Here is a 25,191-nt window from a genome sequence, read left to right as displayed (position 1 = left end):
AAGATGAGAGAGGAGTTCTTCAGATGTACAAAGGGTAACAGAGAGGGGAGAGTGGACCACCAGAAAACGATGCTGGAGATGTAGCAATGGGAACAAGGAAATGGTGGACTAACTGAGTGAGTACTTTGCATCATTCTTCACTCTGGAAGACACTCACAGTATGGTGGAAGTTCCAGGTTTCAGGGGTCATGAACTGCGTGAAGTTACCATTACTAAGGAGAAGTTTCTTGGGAAACTGAAAGGTCTGAAGGTAGATAAGTCACCTGGACCAGATGGTCTACACCCCGGGGTTCTGAAAGAGGTAGCTGAAGAGATTGTGGAGACATCGTTAATGATCTTTCTAGAATCACTAGATTCTGGAATGGTTCTGGAAGACTGGAAAATTGGAAATGTCACTCCACTCTTCAAGAATGGAGAGTGGAAGAAGAAGTGTGACCTCAGTGGTTGGGAAGACGTCATAGTCGATTGTTAAGGATATGGCTGCAGGGTACTTGGAGTCACATGATAAAATAAGCCACAGTCAGCATGGTTTCTGCAAAGGAGAATCTTGCCTGACAAATGTGTTGGAATTCTTGAAGAAATAACAAGCAGGGTAGACAAAGGAGAATCGGTGACTGTAGTGAGGCTGCTTAACAAGCTACCAGCCCATGGTATTATAAGAAAGATTCCAGCATGGATAAAGCAGTGGGAACAAAGGGAACTTTTCTCCCTGGCTGCTGGTGACTAGCAGTTTTCCACAGGAGTACGTTACATGTCAATGATTTGGATGATGGATCGATGGCTTTGCAGACGATACAAAGATAGGTGGAGGGGCAGGTAGTTTTGAGGAAGTTAAGAGGCTGAAGAAGGATGGAGAGAGATAAGGAGATGGACAAAGAAACGGCAGGTGGAATTCAGAGTCAGGAAGTATTTGGTCATGCACTGTGGTAGAAGAAATGAAAAGGCTGACTATTTTCTAAATGAAGAGAACCATATAACAATTACAGCATGGAAACAGGCCATCTCGGCCCTTCTAGTCCGTGCCAAACGCTTACTCTCACCTAGTCCCACCGACCCGCACTCAGCCCATAACCCTCCATTCCTTTCCTGTCCATATACCTATCCAATTTTGCTTTAAATGACAATACCGAACCTGCCTCTACCACTTCTACTGGAAGTTCGTTCCACACAGCTACCACGCTCTGAGTAAAGAAATTCCCCCTCGTGTTACCCTTAAACTTTTGCCCCCAACTCTCAACTCACGTCCTCTTGTTTGAATCTCCCCTACTCTCAATGGAAAAAGCCGATCCACACCAACTCTATCTATCCCCCTCATAATTTTAAATACCTCTATCAAGTTCCCCCCTCAACCTTCTACGCTCCAAAGAATAGAGACCTAACTTGTTCAATCTTTCCCTGTAACTTAGGTGCTGAAATCCAGGTAACACTCTAGTAAATCTTCTCTGTACTCTCTCTGTTTTGCTGACATCTTTCCTGTAATTCGGTGACCAGAACTGTACACAATGAATACAAAAACACAAAAAACTGAGACGCAAAGGGACTTGGGAGTCCTTGTGCAGGATTCCCTAAAGGTTAGTTTGCAGGTTGAGTCTGTGGTGAGGAAGGCAAATGCAATGTTAGCATTCACTTCAAGAAGACTGGAATATAAAAGCAAGGATGTCATGTTGAGACTTTATACAGCTCCGGTGAGGCCTCACTTGGAGTGTTGTGAGCAGGTTTGGGTTCCTTATCTTAGAAAGAATGTGCGGAAACTGGAGAGGGTTCAATGGAAGTTCATGAAAATTATTCCAGGATTGAATGACTTGTCATATAAAGAGCATTTGATGGCTCTGGGCCTGTACTCACTAAAATTCAGAAGAATGAGGGTGAACTCGTTGAAACCTTTTGAAAGCGACCAGTGAGTGAGTGGGCCAGTGAAGGAGTGGAGATTTGAGGCTTTGACTCGAGAGGCTTCGAAGAGAAGAGGCGGCAGACGAGCTTCACTCCAAGTGAGGTAAGTTCCTTTCAAAGGAGAAAGTTTGAAAAGTTGAGGCAAGTATTGGGTAGGTCATGGCAGCTGAGATCGGCCCCGTGGTTTGTTCATCCTGCAGCATGTGGGAAATCAGGGATACTTCCAGTGTCCCTGACGACTATGTGTGCAGGAAGTGTGTCCAACTGCAGCTTCTGGCAGACCGCATTGAGCGTCTGGAGCTGCGATTGGATTCATACTGGAGCATCCACGATGCTGAGGAAGTAGTGAATAGCACGTTCAGTGAGTTGGCCACACCGCAGGTAAAGGCTACACAGGCAGAAAGGGAAGGGGTGGCCACTAGACAGCGTAGCAGTAGGCAGGTAGTGCAGGAGTCCCCTGAGGTCATCTCCCTCCTAAACAGATATACTGTTTTGGATACTGTTGGGGGAGATGTCTCATCAGGGGAAGGCAGCAGCAGCCGATTTCATTGCACCATGGGTGGCTCTGTGGCACAGGAGGGAAGGAAAAGGAGTGGGAGAGCTATAGTGATAGGGGATTCGATTGTAAGGGGAATAGATAGGCGTTTCTGCAGCCGCAAACGAGACTCCAGGATGGTATGTTGCCTCCCTGGTGCAAGGGTCAAGGATGTCTCTGAGTGGCTGCAGGACATTCTGGAATGGGAAGGTGAACAGCCAGTGGTCGTGGTGCACATAGGTACCAATGATATAGGTAAAAAACGGGATGAGGTCCTACAAGGTGAATTTAGGGAGTTAGGAGATAAACTAAAAAGAAGGACCACAAAGGTAATAATCTCTGCATTACTACCAGTGCCACGTGCTAGTCAGGGTAGAAATAGGAGGATATTTTCAGATGAATACGTGGCTTGAAAAATGGTGCAAGGGGGAGGGATTCAAATTTCTGGGGCATTGGAACCAGTTCTGGGGGAGGTGGGACCGGTATAAACAGGATAGTCTGCACCTGGGCTGGACTGGAACCAATGTTCTAGGGGGAGCGTTTGCTACTGCTGTTCAGGAGGCTTTAAACTAATGTGGCAGGGGGATGGGGACAAGTGCAGTGAGACAGAGGGGTGTAAAATGAGGGTAGAAGCAAAAAGTAATGTGAAAAGTAAAAGTGGCAGGCAGGCAAATCCAGGGCAAAAAGCAAAAAGGGCCACTTTTCAACATAATTGTATAAGGGCGAAGAGTGTTGTAAAAACAAGCCTGAAGGCTTTGTGTGTCAATGCAAGGAGCATTCGTAACAAGGTGGATGAATTGAATGTGCAGATAGTTATTAATGAATATGATATAGTTGGGATCACAGAGACATGGCTCCAGGCTGACCAAGGATGGGAGCTCAACATCCAGGGATATTCAATATTCAGGAGGGATAGACAGGAAAGAAAAGGAGGTGGGGTAGCGTTGCCAGTTAGAGAGGAGATTAACGCAATAGAAAGGAAGGACGTTAGCCTGGAAGATGTGGAATCGATATGGGTAGAGCTGCATAACACTAAGGGGCAGAAAACGCTGGTGGGAATTGTGTACAGGCCACCTAACAGTAGTAGTGAGGTTGGGGATGGCATTAAACAGGAAATTAGAAATGTGTGCAATAAAGGAACAGTAGTTATAATGGGTGACTTCAATCTACATATAGATTGGGTGAACCAAATTGGTAAGGGTGCTGAGGAAGAGGATTTCTTGGAATGTATGCGGGTTGGTTTTCTGAACCAACATGTTGAGGAACCAACTAGAGAGCAGGCCATTCTAGATTGGGTATTGAGCAATGAGGAAGGGTTAGTTAGCAATCTTGTCGTGCGAGGCACCTTGGGTAAGAGTGACCATAATATGGTGGAATTCTTCATTAAGATGGAGAGTGACATAGTTAATTCAGAAACAAAGGTTCTGAACTTAAAGAAGGGTAACTTTGAAGGTATGAGACGTGAATTAGCTAAGATAGACTGGCAAATGATACTTAAAGGGTTGACGATGGATATGCAATGGCAAGCATTTGAAGACCGCATGGATGAACTACAACAATTGTTCATCCCAGTTTGGCAAAAGAATAAACCAGGGAAGGTAGAGCACCCGTGGCTGACAAGGGAAATTAGGGATAGTATCAAGTCCAAAGAAGAAACATAAATTAGCAAAAAAAAAGTGGCACACCTGAGGACTGGGAGAAATTTAGAGACCAGCAGAGGAGGACAAAGGGCTTAATTAGGAAAGGGAAAAAAGATTATGAGAGAAAGCTGGCAGGGAACATAAAAACTGACTGTAAAAGCTTTTATAGATACGTGAAAAGAAAAAGATTGGTCAAGACAAATGTAGGTCCTTTACAGTCAGAAACAGGTGAATTCATCATAGGGAACAAAGACATGGCAGACCAATTGAATAACTACTTTGGTTCTGTCTTCACTAAGGAGGACATAAATAATCTTCCAGAAATAGTAAGAGACCGAGGGTCTAGTGAGATGGAGCAAATGAGGGAAATACATGCTAGTAGGGAAGTGGTGTTAGGTAAATTGAAGGGATTAAAGGCAGATAAATCCCCAGGGCCAGATGGTCTGCATCCCAGAGTGCTTAAGGAAGTAGCCCAAGAAATAGTGGATGCATTAGTGATAATTTTTCAAAACTCCTTAGATTCTGGATTAGTTCCTGAGGATTGGAGGGTGGCTAATGTAACCCCACTTTTTAAAAAAGGAGGGAGTGAGAAACCAGGCAATTATAGACCGGTTAGTCTGACATCAGTGGTGGGGAAAATGCTAGAGTTGGTTATCAAAGATGTGATAACAGCACATTTGGAAAGAGGTGAAATCATTGGACAAAGTCAGCATGGATTTGTGAAAGGAAAATCATGTCTGACGAATCTTATAGAATTTTTTGAAGATGTAACTAGTAGAATGGATAGGGGAGAGCCAGTGGATGTGGTATATTTAGATTTTCAAAAGGCTTTTGACAAGGTCCCACACAGGAGATTAGAGTGCAAACTTAAAGCACATGATATTGGTGGTATGATATTGATGTGGATAGAGAATTGGTTGGCAGACAGGAAGCAAAGAGAGGGAGTAAATGGGACCTTTTCAGAATGGCAGGCAGTGACTAGTGGGGTACCGCAAGGCTCAGTGCTGGGACCCCAGTTGTTTACAATATATATTAATGATTTAGACGAGGGAATTAAATGCAGCATCTCCAAGTTTGCGGATGACACAAAGCTGGGCGGCGATGTTCGCTGTGAGGAGGATGCTGACAGGATGCAGGGTGACTTGGATAGGTTAGGTGAGTGGGCAAATTCATGGCAGATGCAATTTAATGTGGATAAATGTGAGGTTATCCACTTTGGTTGCAAGAACAGGAAAACAGATTATTATCTGAATGATGGCCGATTAGGAAAAGGGGAGATGCAACGAGACCTGGGTGTCATTGTACACCAGTCATTGAAGGTGGGCATGCAGGTACAGCAGGCGGTGAAAAAGGCAAATGGTACGTTGGCATTCATAGCAAAAGGATTTGAGTACAGGAGCAGGGAGGTTCTACCGTAGTTGTACAAGGCCTTGGTGAGACAGCACCTAGAATATTGTGTGCAGTTTTGGTCCCCTAATCTGAGGAAAGACATTCTTGCCATAGAGGGAGTACAGAGAAGGTTCACCAGATTGATTCCTGGGATGGTAGGACTTTCATATGAAGGAAGACTGGATCGACTAGGCTTATACTCTCTGGAATTTAGAAGATTGAGGGGGGATCTTATTGAAACATATAAAATTCTAAAGGGATTGGACAGGCTAGATGCAGGAAGAATGTTTCCGACGTTGGGGAAGTCCAGAACGAGGGGTCACAGTTTAAGGATAAAGGGGAAGCCTTTTAGGACCGAGATGGGGAAAAACTTCTTCACACAGAGAGTGGTGAATCTGTGGAATTCTCTGCCACAGGAAACAGTTGAGGCCAGTTCATTGGCTATATTTAAGAGGAAGTTAGATATGGCCCTTGTGGCTAAAGGGATCGGGGGTACAGAGAGAAAGCAGGTACAGGGTTCTGAGTTGGATGATCAGCCATGATCATACTGAATGGCGGTGCAGGCTCGAAGGGCCGAATGGCCTACTCCTGCACCTATTTTCTATGTTTCTATGAATTTTGAAAGGCCCCGATAGAGTCGATGTGGAGAGGATGTTTCCCATGTTGTTTGGGGGGGGGGGGTCCAAGACAAGAGGACACAGGGGTGTCCTTTTAGAATGGAAATGAAGAGGAATTTCTTTAGCCATAGAGTGGTAAATCTGTGGAATTTGTTGCCACAGGCAGCTGTGGGGGCAGGGGGTAGGCAAGTCTTTATGTATATTTAAGGCAGAGGCTGATAGCTTCTTGATTGGTCAGGGCTTGAAGGGATGGGGGAGAAGGCAGGAGACTGGGGCTGAGAGGGAAAATGGATCAGCCATGATGAAATGGTGGAGCGGACTCGATGGGCCAAATGGCCTAATTCTACTCCTACATCTTGTGGTCTGAATCATAAGAAAATCAGTAAAGTTTGTAATGTGGTCAACTAAGTGTCACACGAGCTGGAACAGGTTGACGGGGAAACGCGCTAATAGTGGAGGTGTGAAAATCCAGCTTCCTCTCAATGACTCCCACCAGTTTTTACAGGCGCTGCGCCAAAAGCAACGCACCTAGATGCACCAGTGATCCGCCCAGGGCCGCCGAGAGTTGTGACCGCAGCCCGGATGAAAGGCAGCCTGGCCTTCCCCGACCCTGTCCACTCTTCCTGCTGTCCCGCAAAAGCAAGCAGCAAAGCATTCTGTCTCTGACACTCCCCTCCCCTCGCGCAGAAGTTGGAGAACGTGTATCCTAGTCTCGAGGACAGCTCTCTCATAAGACTCACGAACAGAAGTCTCCTATGTTAAAAGATAAACTCAGTCCCTCAGGCTACCTCATTGTGGCCCCTGCAATTATCTGTCAATTCATCTGTACTCTCTCTGTAACACTATACCCTGCGTTCTGTTCCTGTCCTTTTGTACTCCCTCCATGCACCTACGTATGGTATGATCTGCTGGATGGTGTGCAAACAAAAAGCTTCTTACTGTAACTGGGAGCACGTGACAGCAACCAACAATTCGTTTAAAGCCCACGTTAGACGAGGCAGCGCAGTAATTAGACCAGGGAGTCATTCAGCTGGCGAGGCATCGCTGGCCGGGGATATCAGAAGATTAGGCAGAGTTAAAACAGAAACACAAGGCCATAAATTACAGCACCCGATTGTAGAGAGAGTGAGGGCAATCGCTGTTCAGCTAGAGAAAGCAAAGTCCCGTGCAGTTAGAGGCAACTCCTACAAAGATCAAATAGCACAGGAAGTGGAGTACTGATAAATCATCGTGAAAGTGTAAAATCCACATGTAACTGAGCTCGAAGTTCAAAGTAAATTTATTATCAAAGTACGTATACAGTATGTCACCGTATAAAACCCTGAGATCCGTTTTCATGCGGGCATTCACGGTAGAACAGAGAAGTACAATAGAATCAATGAAAAAGCACACACACAGACTGACAGGCGGTGTGCAAAGAGTGGTCCTCTAAGGCGTGTGCACGCGAACACTCACCATCTTCTGCCACGAGCGCGCAGAGGAATTTTAAACTGTGCACAAAAGGTTGTCAGCACCTACCCCGCTGGCATGTTGGGTAGTTTTCACGATCACACGCAATCATGTTTCCTTTTCCAGCTTCTGACGCGGCTGGTGTTGACAACGTGAGGTTTGCGATGATTTATTTGTCTGTAGAATTTAGAACTGGCTTATTTTTTTTAAATCGAAGAAATTATTCTGTGCACACATGCTGTTGTCACCGGGGGAAAGAAATTGCACAGCGCAAGATTTTTGCACGCACTGGCTGTTACAAGTTAGAGGGAACATAGAAGACAAACTGGACAAACACAAAAATAATATAAGTAACTAACACTGAGAACATGAGCTGTGGAGTCCTTGAAAATTGTGGAATCAGTTCAGTGTTGAGGTGCGTGAAGTTTTCCATGCCAGTCAAGATCCCAAATGAAGGTTAATAACCGTTCCTGAACCAGGTGTTGTGAGACCTCAGGCATCTGTACCTTCTCCTCGATGGCAGCAATGAGAAGAGAGCACGGGGTCCTTGATGATTTGTAAATGGCAAGGTTTCAATACTTCCGCCCGTTGCCTGAGAGCCAGGTGTCGGAACACAGAACAGTACCAGGCTCTTTGCCCCACGATGTTCGGAATATAGAATGGTAAAGCCATTTACGATATTGAGAACACGAGTTGTTGAGTCCTGGAGAGCGAGTGGAATCAGCTTGGTGATGTGCTGGGTGGAGTTATGTGACAGTCTGATGGTTGAAGGGTAGTAACGGATCCTGAGCCTGGTGGTGCGGGACCCAAGGCTCCTCTACCTCCTGCCCGATGTAGCAATGAGAATAATGCCGATACTGTCAATTGCCGTCGGTTTTTTTTGCGTCAGTGGAGTGTCTTTGAGCCCTCAAAGTGCTCACCATAAGCGGCCTGAATTAACGGACTTGCTCAAGAAGCTCATCACTGCCATACGACAGATCTTCTTCATGCGCTGTCCGTACGTGAGCCATGGTTAAAGCAACCAGGCCCTACATGAAAGCCAGGTTCAAGGCAGGTCCAACACACAGGTCCCTTTTCCAAAGCTACTTTAAAACTAATTGATAGTCACTAGCCCTGAAGTGTTCCAGATTCTGTCATAAGCTTAGACAACCTTCTTTACGGTCCACTTCTATGGTGATTCAAGCAACACACAAAGCTGCAGAGCATAGTGGATTCTGCCTAACGCAGCCGGGGCACGTCCCTCCCCATTACTGGTAGTACCTACATGAGGTGCTGTCTCAACGAGACAGCATCTATCAAGAACCTATCCGGGCCACGTCATCTTCTCGCACCTACCGTCAGGGAGGAGATACAGAACCCTGAAGTCCAACACCAATAGCTTCAAGAACAACTCCATCCCTTCAAGCATTCAGACTCTGAAAAGCAACGTGCACAACCCTAATCAACGATTCAGTGCGGCAACATAATGACCACTTGACGTGTTTGTGCTAGAACAGGCTGCAACTGTGTTCTTTCTGATACAGCTCAGTATAATTTAAGTTTTTCCTCATGAATATTGTACCTCTGATGCTGCAGATAAGATTTTCATTGCACCCAAGAAATCAAAGTATCTCGTAGAGGAGATGGGGTGTTATATTGAAGGTGTGGAAGACATTGGTGAGGCTTAATTGTGCAGAAAAGATATCAATAAGATTGAAAAAAGTACAGAGAAAGTTTACAAGAAAGTTGCCAAGACTTGAGAACCTGAGTTAGAGGGAAAGATTGAATAGGTGAGGACTTTACTCCTTGGAGCGTAGGAGAATAAGGGGAGATTTGATAGAAATATACCAAACTATGCGGAGTATAGATAGGATAAATGCAAGCAGGCTGAGACTAGAACTAGAGGTCATATGTTAAGGGTGAAAGGGGAAGTGCTTGAGGGGAACATGAGGGGGAACTACTTTATTAAGACGGTGGTGAGAGTAGCCCTCTGCTCTGAAGCTGTGCCCTCTGGTCCGAGACTCTCCCACTACAGGAAACATCTCCACATCTACTCTATCTGTGTCCTCTGGCCCTAGACTCCCCCACTATAGGGAACATCCTCTCCACATCCACTCTATCTGTGCCCTCTGGTCCGAGACTCTCCCACTACAGGAAACATCTCCACATCTACTCTATCTGTGTCCTCTGGCCCTAGACTCCACCACTATAGGGAACATCCTTTCCACATCCACTCTATCTGCGTCCTCTGGTGCTAGATGCCCCCACTATAGGAAACATCCTCTCCACATCCACTCTATCTGTGTCTTCTGGCCCCAGACTCCCCCACTGTAGGAAACATCCTCTCCACATCCACTCTACCTGTGCCCTCTGGTCCTAGACTCCCCCACTGTAGGGAACATCCTTTCCACATCCACTCTATCTGCGTCCTCTGGTGCTAGATGCCACCACTATAGGGAACATCCTCTCCACATCCACTCTATCTGTGCCCTCAGGTCCTAGACTCCCCCACTATAGGAAACATCCTTTCCACATCCACTCTATCTGTGTCCTCTGTTCCTAGACTCCCCCACTATAGGAAACATCCTCTCCACATCCACTCTATCTGTGTCCTCTGGTCCTAGACTCCCCCACTATAGGAAACATCCTCTCCACATCTACTCTATCTGTGCCCTCTGGTCCTAGATTCTCCCACTACAGGAAACATTTTCTCCACATCTACTCAATCTAGATCTTTCAACATTCGATAGGTTCCAATGATATCCCCTCTCATTCTTCTAAATTCCAGCAAGTACAAAAGCTGAGCCATCAAACACTCCTTATTTGACATGCCTTTCAATCTCAGAGTCATTTCAGTGGCCACACATTTTAATTCCACGTCCCAATCTGATATGTCTATCCATGGCCTCCTCTATTGTCAAAATGAATCCACACTCAGGTTGGAGGAACAACACCTTATATACCGGCTGGGTAGCCTCCAACCTGATGGCATGAACATTGATTTCTCTAACTTCTGTTAATGCCCCTGCTCCCATTCTTACCCCATCCCTGACGATAATTAGTTGTTTTTTTCCTCTTTCTCTGCCCATCACTCTGCCTGTTCTCCATCTCCCTCTGCAGCTCCCCTCCCCCCTTCTTTCTCCTGAGGCCTCCCATCCCATGATCCTTTCCCTTCTCCAGCTCTGTATCCCTTTTGCCAATCACCTTTCCAGCTCTTAGCTTCACCCCAGCCCCTCCGGTCTTCTCCTATCAATTCGCATTTTCCCCTCCCCCCACTACTTTCAAATCTCTTACTATCTTTCCTTTCAGTTAGTCCTGACGAAGGGTCTCGGCCCGAAACGTCGACAGTGCTTCTCCCTATAGATGCTGCCTGGCCTGCTGTGTTCCACCAGCAGTTTGTGTGTGTTGTTGTTAATGTCGACAGTGCTTCTCCCTGTAGATGCTGCCTGGCCTGCTGTGTTCCACCAGCATTTTGTGTGTGTTGTTGTTAATGTTGACAGCGCTTCTCCCTATACATGCTGTCTGGCCTGCTGTGTTCCACCAGCATTTTGTGTGTGTTGTTGTTAATGTCGACAGTGCTTCTCCCTGTAGATGCTGCCTGGCCTGCTGTGTTCCACCAGCATTTTGTGTGTGTTGTTGTTAATGTTGACAGCGCTTCTCCCTATACATGCTGTCTGGCCTGCTGTGTTCCACCAGCATTTTGTGTGTGTTGTTGTTAATGTTGACAGCGCTTCTCCCTATACATGCTGTCTGGCCTGCTGTGTTCCACCAGCATTTTGTGTGTGTTGTTGTTAATGTCGACAGTGCTTCTCCCTATAGATGCTGCCTGGCCTGCTGAGTTCCACCAGCAGTTTGTGTGTGTTGTTGTTAATGTCGACAGTGCTTCTCCCTGTAGATGCTGCCTGGCCTGCTGTGTTCCACCAGCATTTTGTGTGTGTTGTTGTTAATGTCGACAGTGCTTCTCCCTGTAGATGCTGTCTGGCCTGCTGTGTTCCACCAGCAGTTTGTGTGTGTTATCATCATTTTCGTGAACCTCCTTTGAAACCTCTCCAACGTCAGCACATCTTTTCTACGATCACCATCATCGTCTGCTGTGTCGTATGACGTGGGCATCTTTTGACCATGAATGTTCTTGGCAGAATTTTCTACAGAAGTGGTTTGCCACTGCCTTCTCCTGGGCAGTGTCTTCACAAGATGGCGGACCCCAGCCATGATCAATACTCTTCAGAGACTGCCTGCCTGGCGTCAGCGGTCACAGAACCAGAGGCGATCTGCACCGGCAGCTCGTACGACCAACCACCACCTGCTCCATGGCTTCACGTGACTCTGATCAGGTGCACCTTACACCTCCTTTGGTAGAGATGCATCTCCACCCCTTGTTCAGCAGCCTCATGTGCGGCACCTTGCCAAAGGTCTTTTAGAAATCCAAGTACTCAACATCCACCGATTCTCCTCTCTTTATCCTGCCTGTTATTTCCTCGAAGAATTCCAACAGGGTTGTCAGGCAAGATTTTCCCTAAAGGAAACCATTCTGACTTTGGCCCATTTTATCATGTGCTTCCAAGTGCCCTGATACCTCATCTGACTCCAACATCTTCTCAGCCACTGAGGTTAGACTAATGGGTACGTAGCTTCTGTTTTTCTGTCTCCCTCCCTCCTTGAAGAGTGGAGTGACATTTGCAATTTTCCAGTCATCCGGAATCATGAGGATCTAGTGATTCTTGAAAGATCATTACTAATGCCTCCTCAATCTCTTCAGCCACCTCTTTCAGAACCCTGGGGTGTCATCCCTCTGGTCTCGGTGACTTACCTAGCTTCAGACCTTTCAGCTTCTCAAATACCTTCTCATCAGTTAGAGCAACAACATTCACTTTTGCCCTCTGGGGTTCAATGTCAACATTTAAAGGAAGTTTTGCTAAGTTCATGGATGATAAGGGTACGGAGGGCACTAGTCCAGGTGCAGGTCGATGGGACTAGGCAGAATAATAGTCTAGCGCAGACTAAACGTGCTGCAGGGCCTGTTTCTCTGATGTAGTATTCTACGACTCTGTATTCATACTTGTGCATATGTAAACAAACTCACCACTAGTTCTGGTGTCACCTCAAGACTTGGTAATCATTTTGCTGTTCCTTGCTGCTTTGGCAAAGCATAATCAAGGACCCCTTCCCTTTGGTTTTTCAATCCTCTCTCCCCCTCATTGGATAGAAGTCTCGAAAGCTTGTCAGCACATACCACCAGGCTCAAGGACAGCTTCTGTCCTGCTGTTATAAAGCTTCTGAACAGAGACGTTCTATGCCAAGAATGAATGCTTTATCTCTCGATCTACCACACTTGGCCCTTGCACTTTACTCGTCTACCCCACTGCGTTTTCTTTGCAACTCTCTCACTACGTTCTACTTCCTGTTTCCTTTCTTCCCTTTTGTAGCACCTCAGCATACTTGCACAGGGAATGATTGTCTGGCAGGCAGTCGAAAGCTTTTCACTGTGCCCCGGCACATGTGACAATAATTACTAATTATATTCTCATCCAAATCATCGATATAAAAGATAAACAACAGAGGACCTCAGGACTAATTTGTGAAAATGACCTCTATATGAAGGACTTCGAACTCTGTGTTTAAAACAGAACTGATTTCCCAACCATTGAGCACATCTGAACATCTGAACATTTGAGCACAAATCAGCATCCATCATAGAGCCATAGAACATCACAGCACAGAAACAGGCCTTTCGGCCCTTCTCGGCTGTGCCGAACCATTTTTCTGCCTAGTCCCACTGACCTGCACCTGGACCACATCCCTCCATACACCTCTCATCCATGTACCTGTCCAAGTTTTTCTTCAATGTCAAAAGTGAGTCATCAGAGATCCCCACCACCCAGGCCAGGCTCTTTTCTCACTGCTGCCATCAGGTAGAAGGTACAGGAGCCTCAGGATTTGCACCACCAGGTCCAAGAACAGTTACTACCCCTCAACCATCAGACTATTGAGCAAAAAGAGGACAAGTATACTCATCTATGTTGACGATGAGATAAAGAAATCCTTATTAGCAAAGAGATCTTTAATTCAAAATAGCCTTATTCCTTTTACAATGGATAATCAACTTTTATATAATTGGTTTCAAAAAGGGATTAGATATATAGGTGATTGTTTTGAAGGAGGTATATTAATGTCATTTGATCAATTAAAGAATAAATATAAAGTATCAAACAACACTCTTTTTTGTTACTTTCAACTAAGGGCTTATTGAAGAGAAAAACTAGGTCAAACAATGTTATTGCCGAAATCTAATGAAATAGAAACTTTAATTCAAAAAGGAAAGATTAAAAAATTTATCTCCTGTATGTATAACTTGATTCAAAAGCAGGCAATTAAACAAGGAGTCCATAAGTCAAGACAAAAATGGGAAAGGGATTTGAATATTAAAATTGAAGAAACAAATTGGTCAAGACTATGTCTTGATAGTATGACAAATACAATAAATGTCCGGTTAAGATTAGTGCAATATAATTTTTTACATCAATTATATATTACACCACAAAAAATAAATAAATTAAACCCAAATTTATCCAATCAGTGTTTCCGATGTAACCAAGAAATCGGTACTTTTTTACATTCTACTTGGTCTTGTTCTAAAATTCAACCTTTTTGGACAAATTTAAGAGTTTTATTGGAACAAATTATTGGAACACAACTTTCACATAATCCAACATTATTTTTTACTAGGCGATATTGAAGGGATAAAACCAAAACCCAAATTGAATAAATATCAGAAAGAATTTATAAAAATTGCATTGGCAGTAGCCAAAAACACCATTGCAGTTACTTGGAAATCGGATACACATTTAAGTATAGATCGTTGGAAGAAAGAAATTTCCAGCTGTATTCCACTTGAAAAAATTACTTATAATTTAAGAGATAAATATGAAACATTTTTGAAAATTTGGCGCCCTTATTTACAAAAGACAGGATTAAATATATAGGTGCTCCGAAGATGAAATAATTGGTTATTTGGGGAAAGAAATAAATATATATATACTAAAGTTATTACGAACTCCATGGAGCCTGTGGGGATCTTCCAACATCCAGGCACTCTTTCTTTCTTTCTTTTTTTTTCTTTCTTTCTCTTTTTTTTCTATAGGGATGCTAGGGGGAAGGGGTTAAGGGGAGGGGGGATGGGTAATATACATTTTTTTTCTATACTTTATTTTGTAACTACTTGAAATACAATAAAAAAAGTATACTCATCTATTGAGATGTTCACACAGCCAATAATCTCACTTTAAGGACTCTTTATCTCATGTTCTCATTATTTATTGCTATTTATTTATATTTGCATTTGCACAGTTTGTTATCTTTTGTGATCTTTCATTGACGCTGTTATAGTTAGATTTGCTATCTATAGGAAAGAGAATCTCCGGGTTATACATGGTGACACGTATGTACTCTGATGATAAAATTCACTTTGAACTTTGATTTACCTGATACACCAAGCCTTTGTCACTAATCAGCTCCACTTGGAACTAGGCCACGACATATCCTGCTGACTTCCTGAAAATCTGCCCGCGATACTATTTGTCGTGGGGATTCACTTCGCTTATCCCAACAGTCTGACTTGACGAACTTTGCTCCACAGTCTATAACCTTGAAATGGTGTACTCCGAGGCTTAGTTCAGCATGGGTGTGGAATTCAACCAGGCCTATTTCAACAGTGTGCTATCAGCACATGTCCTATCCCAGCAAGCACTTCAAAAATCCTGCCGTGGAGGTGTGGATTGAAACCCGAAGGCCGATTGGATCTCCAGAAGTCAAGGGCTGATGGCTGGAGCTCAAGTCTGTGAGTTTGCGTGAATGCTGAGGGAGCTGGGGCCCGGTGTCTATGAATCCGTGGCTCTACTAGAGGCCTGAATCTGTGAATGCTCGGGGAGCCAGGGCCTGTGACTACGAATCCGTGACTCTGCTGGAGACAGCCTGCCCTGCGGTTGAAGGACTGTGGGCGGGCGGGGAGGGACAGATCTCGTTCCACTGCTGTTGATCTGTGTCGTTCTGCCAAGCACTGCGCGCTTGCAATGTTGGCACCGGAATCTGGCGGCGCTTGCGGGCTGCCCCGGCACACCCTCGGGTGTGTTGGTTGTTAACACAAATGGCACATTTCAATGTACATGGGACAATAAGAGATATCAGTGATGCCGATTCCTCCGTCCCGAAGCGCATCCTGGGAAAGAGTAACTACTGACCTGTATGCCTTCTCCTTGGGTGCAAACACAAACGGCAGGATCTGGTATGGAAAGTCACCCAGTGCTGGTCTAATTCATTAACTGTACACAATTGTTTCATGTCAAGCTGGTCCATATTCAAGAACTTATAAGTCAATCTAAATGAGACTGGCTTTGCAATCACAGATTTCATTAATGTAGAGGACTACGCCCTCCAAGAGGACCACGACCTCATTGAGTTGGGAGGCTCGTGTGCCTCAACGACCCGGAGAGCCTCGTTGGCTGGAGTCAGGGCTTTGTGCTTCCGTTCTTGGGCCACCCATGCCAAACAGGTCAAAGGGCAGAGGTCAGACTAACAGCGGTCTACCGGTCCTCCAGGTTCGGGGGTTCAGCTCAGGGTGAACAACCCTGACTGGCCCTACAAAACTGTCACGGAAACAGCAACGAAGAATCCAGGATTTGCTGACTGACAGTAGTGGAAACCGAGAGGAAGCCACTGTCACGGTGAAGGAAGCCCTGAACACAGCCAGAGACGGGGGGACCTCCATTGCTGCCCGAAACACCAGCAGTGTAGCAGGAAGTCAGTAAGAGGATCGCACACCAAAGCAATCGATCCAGATTTTCCCCAACTGGAAAATCGTGAGTGAACCAAGAGGCTCACTATCGACTGAAGGCCATGACTGATGTGTTCAAAGTACATTACTGAAGTATTCTTGTATACAACCTTCAGATTTGGCTCCTTGCAGGCAGCCACTAAACAAAGGAACCTCAGACAGTTAATAGACAATAGACAGTAGGTGCAGGAGTAGGCCATTCGGCCCTTCTAGCCAGCACCGCCATTCACTGTGATCATGGCTGATCATACACAATCAGTACCCCGTTCCTGCCCTCTCCCAATATCCTTTGACCCCGCTTTCTATAAGAGCTCTATCTAACTCTCTCTTGAATGCATCCAGAGACTTGGCCTCCACTGCCTTCTGGGACAGAGCATTCCACATATCCACCACTCTCTGGGTGAAAAGGTTTTTCCGCATCTCTGTTCTAAGTGGCCTACCCCTTATTCTTAAGCTGTGGCCTCTAGTTCTGGACTCACCCATCAGCAGGAACATGCTTCCTGCCTCCAGCGTGTCCAATCCCTTAATACTAACTGGAGTCCCAGACCAGCCACAGCTGGAACATTCACCAAAGTGAAGCCAGGCAGTATCGCTAGCAATAACACAACCCTCCCCGAATGTCTCAATGTGCTCTTTGAGCAGAAGGTCAATGAAATAACGACACCTGTCCCGTCAGCCACTGATATACTGCTATACACAGTCATCGACGCAGGCATCAGATTAGCGTTCCTGAGAGTGATCAGCGGAAACTAACACCGTCTCCAGCTGTGTCCTCAGATCCGCTGCGGGGGCCAACATCTTTAGCCTCTTCCTCGTCCAATAAGTTCCCACCTGCAATAAGTAGACCACTATCATCCTCGTGCCAAAGAAAAATGAGGAGCCTGAAGAGTCACACTCGGATTTGAAGGCACTCATTTCTCATTATAATTCATAGCATATCTTATGTATTTTCTGCCGCAAAACAACAAATTTCATAACTTGATTCTGAAATAATGTGCCTTAATGGCTGTTGTCTGGTAACTCTGCCATCACGATCATGAAGTGCTTTGAGAGGCTGGTCACGCCACACATCAACTCTAGCCTCCCAGACAAGTTCAACCCATGGAATTTCAATTACACTGATAGAGCCCTCACAAGCATTCAGCACATCTACGTGAAACACTATCGCAGGAAAGCAGAGTCCATCATCGGGGTCCCCACCACCCAGGGCATGCTCTCTTCTCACTGCTGCGATCAGGAAGGAGGTACAGGAGCTCCAGGACCCACACCACCAGGTTCAGCAACAGTTACTACCCCTCAGGCTCTTGAACCAGAGGGGATAACTTCACTCACCCCAACATTGAAATGGACTCACTTTCAAGGACTCTCCATCCCATGTTCTCGATACATTTTGCTTATTATTTCTTCTGTTTGTATTTGCAGTTTGTTCTCTCCTGCACTCTGACTGAACGCCCTAGTTGGACGGTCTTCCATCAGTTCTGTTATGGTTATTATTCTATAGATTTATTGAGTACACCCACAAGAAAATGAATGTCAGGATTGTATGTGGTGACATATATGTACTTTGATAATAAAATTTACTTTGAACTTTGAGAGTTCCATGGTAAACATCCTCTCTCTGGCCCTGTACATATCTCTGGGAGATCTGGACAGTAAGGAGACCTACATTAGGATCCTATTTATTGACTAGGTTCTGCCTTCAACACCATAATTCCAAATTGTTAGTCCTAGGTCTCGGCATCACAATCACAACTCCCCCTTACCCCTCCCCTGCACAATTGGACCATTGACTTCTAGACCTGTAGATGTCAATAGTGAACACGGTAAATGGAGGGATATGGGGTAGTGTGGGTTTAGTACTTTTTTTTAAGGATTATATGGGTCAGCACAACATGGAGGGCTGAAGGGCCTGTGCTGTAGTGTTCTATGGTTCTATGGCGGCAGAACCTTCAACACAGTTACCCATAAGACTGCATCCTCTTTACGGCCTATATTATTTCACAGGACTTCACGTGGGCAAACCACATCTCCTTCATTAACAAAAATACATGTCAGAAGATGCACTTTGTGAGGCAGCTGGTAAAATTCCAGCTTCCCCAGAACGCGCTGGTCCAGTTCTACCCTGCATCATCGAGGGCATCCTCACATCAGCCACCACTGTCTGGTCTGGTGCAGCATCCTCTCACAGCATACAGAAACCTTAGCAAGGTCAGCTCGGTGGAAAAGGTCATTGTATGTGTCCAGGGAAGGCCGTGGCCTGATGAGACACAACCCGCCCTTTCCAAAAGCTCCCTTCTGTAAAGTGCCACAGGACTATTAAAGCAGCAACTTATCAATTCATTCACTCAGGCAGTGAATCTGATCGACCATTCTAGTTAACCCCTGACCCCCCTCTATCAGATTCAGAATCAGCTTTATTATCACTGGCATTGAACTTGAAATTTGTTAACATAGCAGCAGCAGTTCCATGCATAATATAGAAGGGGAAAAAAGACACAAAATAATTAAATAAATTACAGTATATGCATATTGAATAAATTAAAATCACGCAAAAAGCAAATAGTACATATTTTTAAAAAGTGTTCATGGGTTCAATGTCCATTTAGGAATCAGATGACAGAGGGGAAGAAGCTGTTCCTGAATCGACGAGTGTGTGCCTTCAGGTTCCTGTACCTCCTCCCTGATGGTAACAGTGAGAAAAGGGCATCCCCTGGGTACTGGAGGCTGCCTTTCTGAGACAGCGCTCCTTGAAGAAGCAACACACGCAAAATGCTGGTGGAACACAGCAGGCCAGGCAGCATCTATAGGGAGAAGCACTGTCAACATTAACAACAACACACACAAAATGCTGGTGGAACGCAGCAGGCCAGGCAGCATCTATAGGGAGAAGCGATGTTGACTTTTCGGGCCGAGACCCTTCGTCAGGACTAACTGAAAGGAAAGATAATAAGAGATTTGAAAGTAGGAGGGGGAGGGGAAATGTGAAATGATAGAAGAAGACTGGAGGGGGTGGGGTGAAGCTGAGAGCTGGAAAGGTGATTGGCAAAAGTGATAAAGAGCTGGAGAGGGGAAAGGATCATGGGACAGGAGAAAGAAAGGGGGAGGGACACCAGAGGGAGATGGAGAACAGGCAGAGTGATGGGCAGAGAGAGAAAGAAAAGGGAGGGGGAAAAAAAACAAAACTAAACTAAATATATCAGGGATGGGGTAAGAAGGGGAGGAGGGGCTTTAATGGAAGTTAGAGAAGTCAATGTTCATGCCATCAGGTTGGAGGCTACCCAGCCGGTATAAAAGGTGTTGTTCCTCCAACCTGAGTGTGGCTTCATCTTTACATCTTGACACTTCACCTGTGAGTCGGCTGGTGTGGTATACTGTGTACAGTGCTCCCGGTGTGGCCTTTTATATATTGGTGAGACCCAACATAGACTGGGAGACCGTTTCATTGAACACCTACGCTCTGTCCGCCAGAGAAAGCAGGATCTCCCAGTGGCCACACATTTTAATTCCACGTCCCGTTCCCATTCTGAAATGTCTGTCCGTGGCCTCCTCTACTGTCAAGATGAAGCCACACTCAGGTTGGAGGAACAACACCTTATATACCGGCTGGGTAGCCTCCAATCTGATGGCATGAACATTGACTTCTCTAACTTCCGTTAATGCCCCTCCTCCCCTTCTTACCCCATCCCTGACATATTTAGTTTTTTTTTGTTTTTGTTTTATTCCCCCTCCCTTTTTTCTTTCTCTCTCTTTGCCCATCACTCTGCCTGTTCTCCATCTCCCTCTGGTGTTCCCCTCCCTCTTTCTTTTTCCCGAGGCCTCCCGTCCCATGATCCTTTCCCTTCTCCAGCTCTGTATCCCTTTTGCCAATCACCTTTCCGGCTCTCAGCTTCACCCCACCCCCTCCGGTCTTCTCCTATCATTTCGCATTTCCCCCTCCCCTCTCTACTTTCAAATCTCTTACTATCTTTCCTTTCAGTTAGTCCTGACGAAGGGTCTCGGCCCAAAACGTCGACAGTGCTTCTCCCTGTAGATGCTGCCTAGCCTGCTGTGTTCCACCAGCATTTTGTGTGTGTTGTTGTTAACGTCGACAGTGCTTCTCCCTGTAGATGCTGCCTGGCCTGCTGTGTTCCACCAGCATTTTGTGTGTGTTGCTTGAATTTCCAGCATCTGCAGATTTCCTCCTGTACTCCTTGAAGATGTCCAGGGTACTTTGCAGGCTGCTACCCAAGATGGAGCCGACTAAATGGACGACCCTCTGCAGTTTCTTTCGGTCCCTCAGTACCAGACAGCGATGCAGCCTGGCAGAATGCTCTTCACGGTACAACTATGGAAGTTTTTGAGTGTATTTATTGACAGGCCAAATCTCTTCAAACTCCTAATGAAGTGTAGTCACTGTCTGGCCTTCTTTATAGCTGTATCCATATCAACACAGTCACTGTACTGTAAACACTTTAAGCAACTTTTATCATGCTGAGCAGCACACAAAATGCTGGAGGAACTCAGCCGGTCAGGCAGCATCAGGGGAAATGAATAAACAGTCAACATTTCGGGCCAGACCCTTCTTCAGGGTTTCCATAGATGCTGCCTGGCCTGCTGAGTTCCTCCAGCATTTTGAGTGTGTTGCTCTGGATTTCCAGCATCTGCAGAACCTCTTGTGTTGATAATGTTGTTTGCATTGTAAACACACGCAGGTATTTCTGCACACTTTATTCCAGATCCGTACTAACTTTACTTATATATAATTATTTTCACCGTTGAAAGTTGTTTTTTTTTTGTTGCAGATGGTGCCAACACACCGCAGGAAATTCCTAATGCAGGCAAATATACATGGTGAATAAAGTTGATCCCGGATCCCCGCAGTCCGCTTACACTCCGTTTACAGATGACGGTATCATGACAGACTGGATCTCAAACCAGAGCGAGACGGCGCAGGAAGAAGACAGCGAGTCTACTAGCATGGTATCATGACAACAACCATTATGTTAGCAAAACAGAAGAGCGCTTCAGGAAGCGGGACAGAGTGTACACTTTGTACCAGCAGCGCTGATGTGGAAATGATAGCGAGCTCCTAGGTAAATATTATCAAAACGCGTCCTCATCCAGACACGTACACGCTACAAAAGGTACAGCGGTGTCCCCACTTCCGCAGCAGGCTAAGGAAATTCGACACATCTCTGTTAACTGTCGCCTCTTTACGCCTCACGGTTTGGTCTGGCAACAGCCCTGCAAGAAAATCCTGCGAACAAAGCCGAGTGTGTGATGGACACCAGCCTCCCATCATTGCCCGCACTTCCCGTTGCTCTCGCAGAACAGCCAGCCCCTCTCGTCCATGGGGCTCAAGTGCACGTACCGACCCAGGCTCAAGGACAGCCTCGATCCCGCTGCACGGAGACTACTGAACGGACCCAAAAAAAAACGAACTCTTGAACTCTCTAGTCCACCTCGCCGTGCCCCTTGCATTTCATCTCAAGGATTCAAAACAGTGCGCTTTCCGTGCAACACCAGATCACACACAATACACACACCCCTTTTGTACAACGGAATCATCTGTCCGGATGGCAGACAAACAAAAGCTTTTCACTGTGCATGTGACAATAGTAAACCAATTACCTATTAGCAAGCCAGGGCAGTGCACAGAGACCCAGGGTTAACGCTGGCTACATCGGGCAGCGGCGATACGGGCACAGTCCATGCCTGCAATGGCAGCGCCCCTCGCCAGCTACCAGACGGGCAGCGATAAGCTCGGGTAGCGAGAGGAACAATTGGAAAGAACTTTAAGAAATACCCTCCATGGCGTCCAGACGTCCTTCGGCCTCCAGGAGCGTCCTATTGCTGTCAGCGAAACCGAGGCGGCGGCGGCAGGAACGGGAAGGGCTCTGCGCGCATGCGCCCGGCGGACCTTCGGCCAGCGATTGTGTCGGCGGGTCGAGTTCCCCTCCCCGGGCGAGCGCACGCCGCCGCGTTGGGACAGTGGAGTCCCGGCCCCTTCCACTCCCTCACCGGGGCTGGCCCCCGTTAGACCCGTTACGGACAGAGAGGGCGGTTTCTGGGGCGCCGGGGATTGTGGGTAGGACGGCGGCCATTGCCTCCGCTTCGTCTAGCGGTTTGCGGCCAGGTCGACTGACTGAGAGGGTTTGAGATGTACAAATACCACCAGCTCCTAAAATCCAAATCCCGGGACTGGGGGTAAAGAGAAGACAGTCTGGATACTAGTTCTGCTGATATCAGAACAGTGGAATAATGCCATTCTTTAGGAGGAAACTGGTTTCTGCCCCTCTGCTGCATTAAGACCTCTTATCAATTTGATCTCTGGTGTTAAATCTTCCCTTTACCTAAAGAGAATTTCTCCTTCCCATTTCATAGTAAGTCTTCTCCTCCCCTCTGGTGCTTTCCCCAAATGTGTTCTGTATTGGACACAACGTGTTACATAGAACGGTACAGTACAGCACAGAAACAGGCCCTTTGGCCTTCAAAGCTGTGCTGAAACAGATAAAAATTAAATGTTTTAGAAAACAAAAACAAATCCTTCCCATCTACACAATGTCCACATCCCTTCATCCTCATATTCATTTGCCTATCTAAGCCTAATGTATTTGCCTCCACCACCATTCCAGGCACCCACCACTTCTAAATGAAAAAACTCCTTACATCCCCATTGTACCTACCCCCTCCCGCCCCCCACCTTCAATGCATGCCTTCTATATTAGATATTTCTAGCCTGGGGAAAAGATACTCCCTGTCTACTCTCTCCATACACCTCATAATCTTATGAACCTCTGATCAGATCTCCCCTCAGCCTCCGCTGCTCCAAAGGAAACGACCCAAGTTTGTCCAGCCTCTCATGACAGCACGTGCCCTCTAAACCAGGCAGCATCCTGGTAAACCTCTTCTGCACCCTCTCCAAAGCCTCAATATTGTCCCTACAGTAGGAAGAACCATGTGCGATAGTCCAGATGTGGCCAAACCAGAATTCTATACATCTGCAACATGAACTCTTGACTGTTGAACTCAATGTCTTGACTAATAAAAGCAAGCATTCCATAAAACACACACAAAGTGCTGGAGGGACGCAGCAGGCCATGGAGAAGAGTAAACAGTCAACCTTTCAAGCCAAGGTCATTCATCATGGTCTCGCTCACTCTCCCATGATTGTCACTCCTCTCTCCAGGACGTGGAGCCTTTCACTGTTCCGTTGCTGGGTCAATTTAAATGGTGGCCCAGAAAAGACAAGACAAGAGCCAATTTCACTCATTCTCTATGAGGGTCATCTTCATGGTCTAAGGCTATGAAGACTGCTCCGGCTGCCACACTCTGTGTCTGCTGATATGACAAATTGATAAGCAAGGCTTCGGGCCTACTCCGTTTCAGATCTGAGGACTCATTTTTGTTGTTCACTTCAATTGTTTGCATGATTTGTATTTTTTTTATTACTCTTGCTCATCAAATGTTGGTCTTTTATTTTTATTCATTTTTTTCTTTAATCCGGTGCTTTGTGGCTCCCTGTGAGCAAGCAAATGTCAGGGCTGTATAAATTAAACGTTCTTTGATAATAAACGTACTTGAATCTTGAATCTGGTGTGTGTGTGAAATCTTGCTGAGCACAGAACAGAAAATGCTTACTTCCTGCAGCAACGTCTCTCCATCAAATATAAAGCGGGACCTCCTGAGGCTGGGCGAGGTTCTCTATGAATACAAGAACTTCATGGTTTTTTAAAGCAGTCTCACCAACTTATCACAACATCTTCAGAGATTTGTGGGCACTCTCAACTGGACGTCCCTGGTCTAGTGTAGTTTTTTCCTGTGCTTTTTTTTTTACATAGTTCAGTCTAGTTTTTGTACTGTGTCATGTAACACCACGGTCCTGAAAAAAACGTCGTCTCATTTTTACTGTGAACTGTACCAGCAGTTGTGGTTGAAATGACAATAAAAAGTGACTTGACTTGACTTAACTAGTCCAGAACCTCCTTTAAAGTTACCTCATTGATTTCACTTACAAATGTATTATGGACTCTGAATCATCTTCACAGTAAATCAAAGAATTTGGGATACTATCTTGAAGTTGTATAAGGCATTGGTGAGACCTAATTTGGGGTATGATGTGCAGCTTTGGTCACCGACCTACAGGAAAGACATCGATGAGTAGAGAGAAGATTTACAAGGATGTTGCCAGGACTTGAGACCAGAGGTATAGGGAAAGGTTGGTGTGTAGGAGGAGAGGGGATTTGATAGAGGTGTACAAAATAATGAGGGGTATAGCGAGAGAATATGCAAGCAGGCTTTTTTTTCTGCTGGGGTTGGATGAGACGACAACTTGAGGTCATAGGTTTGGGGTGAAAGGTGAATTCTAAGGAGGAGCTGTTCGCTCAGAGGGAGGCGGGAGTGTGGAATGAGCTGCCAGCCGAAGAGATGGATTTCAACATTTAAAATGGAGTTTTGATGCGTACATGGATGGAAGAGGTTTGGAGGGCTATGGCCCAGGTGCGGGTCGATAGGACTAGAGGAATAATAGTTCGGCATGGGCTGAAGGGCCTGTTTTGAAGAGCGCACGAGAGGCTTTGGCAAGTAAGATTAAGGAGAACTCAAAGTGTTGTACATCTATGTGAAGAACAGGAGTATGACTAGAGTAAGGGTAGAATCGGTCAGGGTCAGGAGAGGAAATATGGAGTCAGAAGAGGTAAGGAGGGTCCTTAATGAATACTTTGCTTTGATATTTGCCAGTGAGAGGAAACTTGACGTTTGTGAGGACATAGTTAAACAGGCAGATAAGCTAGAATATGTCAACACTAAGAAAGAGGATGTGCTGGAACTTTTGAAAGTAAATTAGGCTTATCGTCTCTGGGACAACATAGGTTCCTTCGAAGG

The 25,191-nt window shown here is 45.8% G+C and overlaps 1 protein-coding gene across 1 annotated transcript in view; it reads right to left on the bottom strand.

Moving 5' to 3' along the window:
- LOC132381590 (zinc finger protein 585A-like) overlaps window positions 1-23,837 on the bottom strand; it is an 83,101-nt gene extending 59,264 nt beyond the window's left edge. Inside the window, exon 1 of the mRNA XM_059951083.1 lies at window positions 22,115-23,837. Within this exon, the coding sequence (XP_059807066.1) occupies window positions 22,115-22,121 (7 nt within the window). The 5' untranslated portion in view covers window positions 22,122-23,837. The remainder of the gene's footprint in view (window positions 1-22,114) is intronic.
- Between the last annotated feature and the right edge of the window lie 1,354 nt (window positions 23,838-25,191).

Source organism: Hypanus sabinus, chromosome 26, assembly GCF_030144855.1.
Source record: "Hypanus sabinus isolate sHypSab1 chromosome 26, sHypSab1.hap1, whole genome shotgun sequence".
Taxonomy (NCBI): Eukaryota; Metazoa; Chordata; class Chondrichthyes; order Myliobatiformes; family Dasyatidae; genus Hypanus; species Hypanus sabinus.
The sequence above is the reverse complement of the archived record's forward strand: the minus strand, read 5'-3'. Positions and strand labels throughout refer to the sequence as shown.